The sequence below is a fragment of the Belonocnema kinseyi genome, chromosome 9 (genome assembly GCF_010883055.1).
Source record: "Belonocnema kinseyi isolate 2016_QV_RU_SX_M_011 chromosome 9, B_treatae_v1, whole genome shotgun sequence".
Lineage (NCBI taxonomy): Eukaryota > Metazoa > Arthropoda > Insecta > Hymenoptera > Cynipidae > Belonocnema > Belonocnema kinseyi.
The window spans coordinates 83002968-83015073 of record NC_046665.1 but is presented as its reverse complement, the minus strand read 5'-3'; the positions used below and the strand labels follow the sequence as shown (position 1 = coordinate 83015073).

Here is a 12106-nt window from a genome sequence, read left to right as displayed (position 1 = left end):
AGGGAGCTCTTCTTAATATTTTGACACCAAAATCATGTCGATACACCTTACCGACTGCGAGTAAAGCCACCCACGCTTTAACTTGACAGACTGTACAAGTTTTTTCACCAGGGGAAAAAACACTGATTTAAAGTGATTTTTGTATGCAGATCCATTATACTTGGGAGTAAATATATCTTCTGATTCTAAATCTTTTTTTGTTTGTTATGCTATTCTTTTTATCCGGAACAGCATAAGAGTTAGATTCATCTAAGGAAGATTCATTTACAGTATCTATGTTTTTACTTTTCTTTTCTCACTTACCGTTTGCTCTAATTTCTCTAGATATCTGTATCTCCTGATAATATCACCAGGCACTGCCAAGACCCTCTTTTCGAATTTATCTATACATGCTTTTGCATTTTTTTAAATTGTTTTGTAATAGTTGCGCCTAAAGCAAAATATTTTTTCTTACTACTTCATGAACTGATTTTAAAATTGTATTTACTCTCGTTCTGGTGAGGGTGCTTCGTTTATTGACGATGGCTTTGATATATTTTTCTCCATCTTCCATTTTTTCGATCACTCTTACGTAATTCTACTTGCAAATTTCGTAAAATTGCCTTTTCCCGATTTCTAGTCTTTCGCAGCTTCTTTTTGCCTGCTCTTTTCTTGTAATATAATATCATTGATGAATTATTGCGGTGGATATAAGTTCTCTCTGTAATTTTTATAAGCTGGTCTCCCTTTCTCTCGAGTACCTTCTGCTTTTCTTTTCAGGTATTCTTCATGCCTTTATTCTTTCACTTTTGCCATAATCACTGGATAAAAAGAAAGCAAATGCAAGTTGGAATTTAATTTTAAAAATATGTCCCAAAAACGCTACGTGGAACAACTACACTGAGAAAAATTTCTGGTACTGGTACTGGGCACATGGTTGTGCATAGTTAAAAATGTCCCTAACTACTTTTTATAGTTGTATCGAGAAATGGCGACGAATCTCTTAAGGGCATGTGATCAGTTTTAGGTTCCCCCGGCTTTTTTCTAGAATAATAAATATTTTGTCTTAAAAATTGGGGAAATGATAGCGAACATGCTAACGGACGTCCTCACACACTTTTTTTGTAGGTTAATTCAAAAAAGTTTTAATTTAGCAAAATTTGATTAATTTGCATAGCGCTTAGGAAATAGTATCGATTTTTTCAGTGTTAGATTCCCCCGGCTTTTTTGCTAGGATAAGAAATATTTTCCTTCAAAATCTGGGAAATGATAGCGAACATGCTGACGGACGTCCCCACACACTTTTTTTGTGTTTTTTTATCAAAAAATTTTTGATATTGTTAACAACGTGCGTGTATATTTCGAGGTTATGTGTGTTACAATTCACCCGAGCGTTACTTCCAAACTACACAATATTTTTGGCCGAAAACTTTGGACTTACGAATAAACATAGTAACTAATCTCCCGGAACTAACCTTGTTTGCAGACAATCAAAAAAGTTTATTTCATAAATAATTTCCAGATTATCGGAAAGGTAGAGATGAAAAACGACGTAACCTCAAAATAATGCATATGCATAAAATTTTTATTCAGCACAATAAATTTGTTTGTTCTTGTCCCTCAAAAAAGAGTCTGGGGACGTCCGTTATGATATTTTATAGCATCTCCGAATTCAGTTTATAAAATTTTTCATTTTTGTGGAAAAAAAGCCGGGGAAATTGTAAGTATAACATGCCCTTAATTACTATATTTTGCCAAGCCAATTAGTGAAGATTAATTTTTTCTTTTCAAAAAATATTTTGTTAGGTAAAATTAGAATAATTCATAATGAAACGTTCATAATCATTACCAAAAGTATCAATGGGAAATTGAAAAGTTAAAATTTTTCTATGAAATGTACGATTATCAATAAAAATAATCAATAACAATAATGCATTAATCTATGGCATTTTAAAAGTGTAATTCCACAATCTATTAAACACAGTAATTTCGAAGAAGATAAGGATTTTATTCTATGTAATTTTAGAACTTTTTTTGGCCTTTCCTCAAAACCATAGAATGTTTCTCTTCGTCGCGGTTGGAATGTCGATCACCGATCGATTCATGAAGCAATCCAGAAAAAAATGATAATAGCAGTATGATGAGTATCGAGAGGAATACAAAATTAGACTCAAACACGAGTTTAAATATTCTTACCTGCCATTCATTGCGTTGAAGACGTTAACAGAAGAAAACATTCAACCCGAGTTGACGCGAGCATTCCTAACAGCTGACACAAGCTTCCTTTTTTCCTAGTCGCAGCAACTACATCATTCTACAATCTACATGATCCAACTGGATCATGATCATTCTAGTAGTAGGAAAGTCGAGTCCATTAGACCCACAACGCGGTCATAAAGTTAAGGACATTTTTAACTACACGTCTACCAGTTACTGAAACCAGAAACTCAAAATATGATACATGTGACTAGTAATCACGTTATAGTAGCGAAAATTCTAGTTAAAGCAACCAGATTTTCTTATGCTCACAGCTCTTTTTTCTCAACTACATTTTAACTGGCCATGAGAACTAGGGGCTATTTTTCTCAATGTAGTACAAGTTTTAGAGACGCATATATATTTGAAGCTTTATGAGTATAATCAATTCTCCGTTAATCTTGGACATTTTCTGAAATATGTGCAATAAAGTTTATATTAGAAACTACTAGGCAGTCTGATAAGTACCTGAAAATTCTAAGAGATGACATTAGTATTCACTAATGTGAACCATTTTCGTCGAGCTTGATCCTTCAAATGACGCCTGTCAAAACTTCAGCCATTTATGTTAACGCATTTACAAGATACAGCAATGAGAAGCGACTAACCACCGAGTTTTTTTTAATATGGAAAAATCTGAGTTTCGAGTTTTGATCAAACACTACTATCTTCGCAAGAAAACGATATCCGAGACCAAGGCCAAGCTGGATAAGTATTACCCGGACTCTGCATCCGACGATTGGAACGATACATAAGTGGTTTACCGAGTTTCGTTGTGGCCGTACGAGCACAGTTGATGCTGAACGATCTGGGCGCCCAAAAGATGTCACTACACCAGAAAATGTCGAAAAAATCCATGATATGATGTTGAATGATCCCAAAGTGAAATTGAGAGAGGTAGCTAATGCTGTAGGCATATCATTGGAACGTGTGGGCAACATCGTGCATTCAGTTTTGGGCATGAAGAAGCTCAGCGCGCGATGGGTGCCGCGATTGCTTACAGTGGACCAAAAACGAATTCGTGTGACAACTTCCCAGCAGAATTTGGCATTATTTTCGCGTAAGCCGACCGAGTTTTTGCGCCGATTCATAACCATGGATGAAACCTAGATCCACTACTACACTCCTGAGTCAACGCAACAGGCAAAACAGTGGGTTCCATCGGGCCAAAGTGCTCCGAAGCGTCCAAAAACGCAACAATGGGTCGGAAAGGTTATGGCCTCCGTATTTTGGGATGCACATTGCATAATATTCGTGGACTACCTTGAAAAATGTAAAACCATAACCGGAGCATACTATTCATCATTATTGGACCAATTGAAAATCGAAATCGCCGAAAAACGTCCGCATTTGAAGAAAAAACCGCTTTATCATCACGACAATGCGCGTGTTCATTCATGCTTAGTTGCACAAGCGAAATTGCATGAAATCGGCTTCGAATTGGTTCCTCAGCCACCGTATTCACCAGACCTGGCCCCAAGCGACTATTACTTGTTCCCTAACCTGAAGAGATGGCTCACCGGTAAGCGTTTTTACTCAATTGAGGAGCTCATAGCTGAAACTGAGGCGTATTTTGGAGACCTTCCGATCGAGTACTTTTCGGACGGTATCAAAAAGTTAGAAAATCGTTGGACTCGCTGTATCGACCTAAAAGGAGAGTATGTTGAAAAATAAAACCGACTTTGGCCAAAAAAACGTCTCCGTGTTTCATTTTTCAGGGACTTATCAGACTGCCTAGTAGTAGTTTACTTCCGAATAAGTGTTAACCAAAATGTGCGATTCATATTAAAAAACTAGAATCCGCAATAAACAGTTAAGGCGTAAAAACTTAAATTATGTGAAAATAACCCATAAACACTGTGAAAAAAGACTACTTAATTCAAAGAAATGCAGTACTGAATACGTCCAATCAAATATTGTTTTGATCGAAGACAATTTTTCTTATTTCATGAAATAATGTTTTTCAAATAAAAAAACTCACTTTTGCTATAAGCAATATTTCTTTAGATCAAACAAATATTTGATTAGACGTATTCAGTACTGCATTTCTTTGAATCAGGTAATCTTTTTTCTCAGTGTACATAATATTATGGACGTTCTTATTACGCGGGGTTAACAATTTTGTAACAAATTTTGGGCTTCCACAATCTACTAGAAAAAAACTTGAGTAGTTTTTTGATCTTACATACGAAGAAGATAGCTTGCATTTTTCAGCACGTCGAATAATATTCCTAAAGGTCTTCCAGGAGCCTTGGACTTTTCTCATGTTTTATGTGGGGAAAATTAGACAAAAACTTAGATTAGAAAAGAGATTAGATTAGAAAAGATTAGAAAAAAATTAAAATTTGAAAGAGTTATTTTAATTAGAAGAGCTCAGGCTATAAAATGATGGGCTTTTTTTCTCGTATATACTCACGAAACTAAGAGGATGGAGCCCAGCATTTTAAATATTTGAAAATAAGGATTATCCTAATACTCATAATAGGTATAGGTATGTAACTATGTATATGTCTTTGAAATTTTTTTGCAGTTAATTGATAAATTATTTTTTTAGCTTTCTTCATGTATTACGCATTTCTGTCGGCATTTTTTTGGTTGAATCTTGTTGCCTTCAATATTTGGAGACTAGTCTGGTAAGTGTAGGCTAAAAAAATATTTATGCCATGATAGCAAAACAGCGAGATTCTTTTGCCTTGTTGAGGTGTTTATATACAGGGTGGGCACGCTGAGGCTTACATACATGGCGAGTTCAATACTACCCAAATTGCACAGCAGCAGGGGAGAAGCCATTATACAGGGGTATTTTCATATTTCGCGCCTTTAAAGTTGCATTCGGATCGGCCATTCGGCCAAGGCCGCGCATCTTCGGATTAAGTTTATGATAGTTTCCATGGTTGCTTTCGAAACTTCAAACGGTTATGTTCAGATTCACCTGTTTTCCCTAATCGCTGTCAGTAAATGTAGGCAATGTTAATTTAAAGTTTACGCATGCAATATTTCATTCACTTTATTTAAAACATATCCTGTCTATTCATAACATACTTTTTTATGCAGTAAAAATAAGCATTAAACACCATTCACTCTTCGCCCACTGGAAGCACAGAATATTATTACTATTTTACAGTCTTTGTCACATAGCAGTCATTCTATAATGTTGCTGGCACAGAAAAAAATGACGTTTACTTCTCAGTTCACATGTCTCACTTCATTATAAATAAACACTTTTATTATTTGTAATTACTATATAACATAACCTATATTGTTTTGACACTTGTATCCGTTTGAAGTTTCGAACGCAACCATGGGAACTATTATAAACTTGATCCGAAGATGCACGGACTTGACCGAATGACCGATCCGAATGAAATTTTGAAGGCGCGAAATATGAAAATACCCCTGTATAATGGCTTCTCCTCTGCTGCTGTGTAATTCGGGCAGCATTCAACTCGCCATGTATGTAAGCCCCAGCGTGTCCACCCTGTATGTCTATATGTAGATGATGACAGCAAACACTAAATACTTGTTTGAATGGGTTTTTGAACGCACTTTCGTCTTGTTTAGGTTTAAGAGTTTCCCAATCAAAGAGACCATATTGTTTGCAGCATTTTGTGTTATTGGATGGGGTGCACCCTTGTGTTTCTTAATCGCGGCATTAGTTATTCACTTTTTGCAAGATCCAAATTTACAGCCACTTTTTGGCAAAGCACACTGTTGGTTTAAGGGTAAAGTATATATTGTTTTTCATGCCCATTTAGATGGTTTTCGATAAATTGCTTCAGAGATGATGCAAGTGTTGAATAATTTTGTCAATATTAAATTGTAGGTGACTTTGAAACAATGGCATATTTTTATGGGCCAATTTCTATCCTACTCACGATAAATGTAGTTTACTTAAGTTTGACTTGCTGGAGGTTATGGCATGAATATCAAGAGTCTAGTGGAAATAAAATAAAATTAATGAGAAAAAAATGCCTCCTCTACGTTAAGCTTATCCTGGTTATGGGTGTTACTTGGATCTTTGAAATCATCGCTTTCTTCACCGAACCACACCATGAAGCCTGGTAATAAATTTGCATGAACAGATTATTAAAAAGTTGTTAAAACGCTATAAAGTTTTACGACTGTTCTACTTTTTTATGACTGAAATTAAATTTTAGGGTTCTGACAGATGTATTGAACAGTCTACAAGGAGTTATTATATTTATTATATTCGTAGTGACGCGTAAGAGAGTCAGGAAACTATTGGCCCAAAAGAAACCATTTGGAATCAATTTTCCAAAATCATGGACAGCTTATGAAGATGAAGAATGCGAAGAAATAGAAATTGTGTTTTCAGAACAAGTAGAACTATCTCAGCCATCATAATAAATTGATGGAAATGTAATCACATTCATCATCAACAGTCTTCACGTCCATTTATCATCATTGTAAGCAGCTTGCAAGCAGCTGATCTGTTCCCCTCATTTGAGGCGCCCAGGTCTTCTTGGCTCGATCTGGCTTCATATTGAGGGCGTTCACTCGCGTAGCCTTATGAAGCTTGCGAGCGAGTGAACGCCCTCAATATGAAGCCAGATCGAGCCAAGAAGACCTGGGCTAATTTAGTACAATCAGTACAATATCCAGTATTTTAGTAAGTAATTTGAGATCTTTATACGAAATGTTTTTACTTGAATGAGAAAAATATATATCGGTATACATTTGAAAACAGAAGTAATCATTGGACGACTGTTAAAAGAATCTTTCTCAAAACTATATCCCACCTTAGAAAGTAAAAGCTATTATTATTTTATTAAAAAATAATATTTATTTTTCAGTGTATACTTTATAGTTTATAGGAACAGAAAAATAAGAATGTGAAATACTGTGGAGATCTCTTCTTTTCACACCACAAATTAAATAATAGACTATTTTTTAATATTGTAAAATGTTCACTTTCAATAATTCATAATTTAATTTAAAAAAAGATTCAAAGCAAAAGATGCGCAGCCATATAATTCTTTCTGACTTTCTTGTCCAAAGAGGTCATCAAATCTACCCAAAGAAGACCAAACTGTTTATCACTCAGAAATTCGAATTTATGTATGCTATGGTGATCCAAAATTACACCAGATGAGATTTTTGTTTAGCATAGTTAAGATTACCAAATGGGTCGGGTCGAAATCCAGGATAATTAAGAAAACTCTAAAAAAAAAGGTCATTGACTTTATTTCGTTTCACAGTACGTAAATTGAATTGTTTGTAAAGATGGAGGAAAATCTGTCGTGAAGGAAAAAATGATCTCGCAATTTGCCTTCAATTCCCAACTGGCGTTCAAAATCATAAAATTTGTTGAAAAAAAATCCAGTTCTATAAAAAGCAGGACATTTTCATAGTTTTCCAAAGAAAATCAGGACACCAGGACAGACGGCGCAAAGCAGGAAATGTCCCGGAAAACCAGAACGTCTGCGATAACCCTTGGCATAGGGGAATGTACCCCCCCCCCCCATATTTTCCACTGTCGGAAATAAAAAATCCCAAGTTTCATCTAAATTCGAAATTCCTATAAGGTTAAAAATGGGAACATTTTTGGTTTTTCGGAAAAATACGATTTACGGTATCGCTGGGACAAAAAAAATCATACTGATCTTTATCAGCCTTTTCATAAACATCTTTAAGAAATAATCCCTGCTAGATATAAGATAAAAACAATATTTCGGCCGCCCCCTCCAACCCCTTGTTGCGCTACACAAAAAACAAAATATGACAATATTTCATAAAATTAGCTCTCAGGAGCACTATTTTTTCCTTTTTTTTGCATGAATAGTTGGTATTAAACAAATGACATATTTTTAATAATTCTCAAATGGGTTATAATTGAGATGGCGGATGAAACAACTCGACAAGCGCTCGAAAACGTGTAGAAGTATTGTCCAGCCGGGAAAATCTATCGATAAAAAAAAAGTGATCAAAACGTAAAATAAAATATACATTCATATTCAGCTTGACGCGGCCGACAAATTTTTCTCGTGAAACTTTTTGATTCGATAATTATTACTTAAGATTAACGATAAAAACTTAGAAAATTTTCCGATCAAACATCGATGTTTTGTAAAACACAAATCGCGATTATTCGGCCGTTTGTTGATTAAAATGCTTGAAATGTGTATAGTGTATTCTCAATATATAAGCGATCACTATAAACAACGCACTTTATTTAAAACGGTCATCGAAAAAATGTTAGTTTTTTTTCTGAAAATTTGAAGAAAGTCAATCGAAAATTGTGGAAATGGCAGCGAGTTTCGACAACTTTTTTTTGATAGATAGATTTTCCCAGCTGGACAATACTTTTACGCGGTTTCAAGCGCTTGTTGAATTGTTGCATCCGTCATCTCAATTGTTTGAACAAATAGAATTTGTTTGAATAATGTCGCTTATTATTAAATATTGCCATCATTTATATGTTTTCATAATTCTTGGAATAATATATTTTTTGTCTCCAAAAATTCATCAAACTGGCACTTTATTATCGTTAAGTGACATAAATTTGTTTAAAAATATTTTCAGATTGTTTTGAAGATAAATTATGATTAATTTTCAACCAAATTTAACTTGTTCAAACAATGTTTTTTCCACAATATTTGTAATTTTTTCTTTTCAGCTATTAATATTAACTCTTCTAATTGTTGAAAATTTTTTTTATATTTATCAATTGTTTTAACAATTAATTGTTCAAAAAAATTAGAATTGTTTGAATAAATAAATTTCTTGCAACAAATAATAGTTTGTTAAATAATGAATATAAGATGTAAATATAAAATTAATTAATATAGAACCTTGATTATTGGCTGAAAATCAATAACAATTTATTGTTTAAACAAGTAGAACATATTGGAAAATAAATTTGTCACTTAACGATAATAAACTCCCACTAACATTTCCCCAAACCCTGACAAATTATTTCGAAAACTCTAAAAGTGGTCTTTCCCCAAGCAATTTACATGGGAAACTTCAAGTCAAAACCAGCATTTGGTCAAAAAAAAATTTTTAGGAAGAATTTCTTTTTTCGGATTTGGAATCCAATGAAAATCCAAAGAAATTTTTTGAAATCTTTAGAAACATTTTGTAACCTTTTGAAATCTGACGTATATTCAAAAATCGAGTTTTCAAACCTTCGAAAATAGGTTGCAGAGCCATAGCTCATTTTAATTCTAATTGTTTTAAAAACAAAACAAAAATAATTGAAATTCAAGGTTCTCATGAAAAATTCAAGGAGATTTCCGAGTTTTTAAGATTAAAATAAAAACAAAAAGAGAATTCCAAGTTTTCAAAGTTGCTGAACACCCTGTAATAATTTAAATTTGCCGCTCTCGTACCTGCTTAGGTTTGTCAGTTGCACCGCGTAAATGAATTTTTAACATATAATATGTTTTCTACGTATTATACGGCAAAAAACGTAGAAAAGGGTAGAAAACCCAGTACGTTAAGTTCCAAGATGACGAACAGACTAAATTGAATTATACATACAATTAAATCTGCCTAAACTCACTCTTCAAATTGATTTCTTTAATGAATTAATCTGTCAAAATAGCAAATTTAAAAAAATTGGGAGAGTTCACCACTTACCAAAGTTCGCAATCTTTCCGGGTCCCAGTTCTGCGAAAATTCAAATTTAATATTTAAAAAATAGATTTTTTTATACAAATTATTAATAAAAGTTAATAGTTCTTCCGTAAAATAAATTCAAAGGGTCAGTTATTCAGATTGAAAAGAAAAAATTTAACATTTCAATTTCGGTCAGTTTTTCTTGCAAGGTTCTGAATTCCACAAACATAACATTATTGTTTACTGAAAGAGAATTTCATCCGCATTTCTAGTTTCATAGTCTATGTTTACAAACGTTTTCTAGTTGTTAATTTTTATAGCAAGAACTAAAAACAAGCATATTTTAAAATTAAAGAACGAATCATTTTGGAGAAAAATTGCCTTCTTTTTTCCATTTTGGTTGAATTCAACTGTTTTTTCTTAAAATTTTATCGGTTAATTTAATTTTCTCTATGATTGAAAATTTGTCTTTTATTCGTTTTTGTTTTATTTTTGATTAAAAACTGATCTTTTTATTTGAAAAATTACACGATTTGTTGAAAATGTGTCGTTTTTGATTGAGATCAACGGCGTTTAATTAAAAATATTTTTTATTGGAATATTAATTGACATTTTACGTTTGTTGAATATTCTACTCTGGTTTAAAATAAACTATTTTGAAGAAAATCTGTTTTGTTTTTAAATTAAAAATTAATAAATTGAAAATTTAACTTATTTTTTTAATTAGTTTTTATTTTCTTGAAAATTGAGGCTTTTAGTTGAAAATTAAAATACGTGTTTTAAGAATTTACTTTTTTGTAGAAAATTATACTTCCTGTTTACAAATTCGCTTATTTTGATTAAAAATGTAACTTCTTGGCCAAAAATTAATTTTGGTAGAAAATTAATCTTCTTGTTTGAAAATCCATCTTTTTGGTTGGAAATTTATTATTTATGGTTGGAAATTTAAGTGTTTTGTTTAAACCTCATTTATTTTGGTTCAAACTTATTTTTTTAAACTAAAAATTGAACTATTTCACTTTTGGTTACAATTTTTTTTTTTAGTTGCGAATTAATTTTTTTCGATGAGATTGAGTATTTCATTTAGGATTTGTCATCTTTGTTTAAAGGCAACTGCTTTAAAAAATTTAATATTACAATCTTTTATTGTTCGAATATCAAATATTCAATTTTTCGCTGTAAATTAAACTTTTTTGGTTCACAGTCATACTACTTTGTTAAAAGTAATACGTTTGTGGTCGAACATTCATTATTTTATTTAAAAATTCAACTAGTCTATTGAAAAATACGTTTTTTTGTTGTTGAACATTACTTTTTTTAACAGAAAATTTAACTATTCCATTTTTTGTTGAAAATATTTTCTTTTTTAGTTGAAAATTCACATCTTTTCTTGCACACTGTATATATTATTGGGAATCAAACATTTTTATCTGAAAATCTAACTGCTTCATTTTGTTTGGAAATTAATTTTTTTACTTGTTAATTTAACTTTTAGGTTATTTTTGACCTCTTATTAATAATTTGTATAAAAAAGCTATTTTTGATTGATTAAATTTTCGCTAAACTCGGACCCGAACAGATCGCGCACTCTGGTGAGAGGTAAACTACCCCATTTCAGGTTAGGTGGGAGGAAAAATAGTGGGGGATATTCAAGATGTACGTACGCCGAGGGCCAAACAATAATATCAAATGCCTGTGACGAAACTTTATTTTTTAAATAACTTGGAAAAAAATAATTTTTCACCATAAGTGTATTCAGTTATTATTTTTTATTTTTCAAAACCTATTCAATTAAATAATAAAATCATTTTTTTGTTGTAAAGAGTTTGGTACTTTAAAAAATAGAAAAAGTATACCTAGAGTATTATACGTCCCCAGCCCTGTGTCACCGTCAAGAGACGATACGAGATTCGTTTGTTCCAGATAGTACCTGTAACAACAGGTAAGAAGACTTCCAAGTTCCAACCAAAGCAGAGTCATATATAGATATATTAATAGCGTGCAGACAAGGGACAACTCACAGAGCCAGTCTCACTCACAACTGCAGTACAAGGATCATTGCCATTTTCTTTTGCAGGCAGTCCGCACTCCGCACTCCGCAGTAGCCAGACCAGAACCAGACGCAAATGCCAGTCGCCATTGGCATTGGTTGTTACTGGTCGCCACGCAGGTTATGTCCAAAGATAGTTCTTCCTTTCTTTCTTTCTTTTTTTAATAACTGAGTCAACACCATAAGTCGCTTGAAACGTGAATCACAGAAATAGGTGAAATAGGCTTGATGAAACGAATT

At 32.8% G+C, this 12106-nt stretch overlaps 2 protein-coding genes across 6 annotated transcripts in view; one reads left to right on the top strand and one right to left on the bottom strand.

Moving 5' to 3' along the window:
- LOC117180914 (probable G-protein coupled receptor Mth-like 1) overlaps positions 1–6692 on the top strand; it is a 13743-nt gene extending 7051 nt beyond the window's left edge. For all 3 annotated transcript variants that reach the window (XM_033373532.1, XM_033373533.1, XM_033373534.1), the window contains 4 exons: positions 4790–4868; positions 5797–5957; positions 6059–6296; positions 6393–6692. In XM_033373532.1, coding sequence (XP_033229423.1) covers positions 4790–4868; positions 5797–5957; positions 6059–6296; positions 6393–6600 — 686 coding nt within the window. In that variant the 3' untranslated portion in view covers positions 6601–6692. The remainder of the gene's footprint in view (positions 1–4789; positions 4869–5796; positions 5958–6058; positions 6297–6392) is intronic.
- Positions 1–12106, bottom strand: part of LOC117180912 (RNA helicase aquarius) — a 100061-nt gene that overhangs the window by 61553 nt on the left and 26402 nt on the right. The window contains exons 1-2 of one of the 3 annotated variants that reach the window (XM_033373530.1): positions 11838–12001; positions 11673–11746 (exon numbers count right to left, since the gene is read on the bottom strand). The exons of 1 other annotated variant lie outside the window; for it this stretch is intronic. The gene's annotated coding sequence lies outside the window, so the exon portion shown is untranslated. Of the gene's footprint in view, positions 1–11672; positions 12002–12106 lie in introns of those variants that run through there. One more of the 3 variants, XM_033373529.1, reaches the window with a different exon arrangement.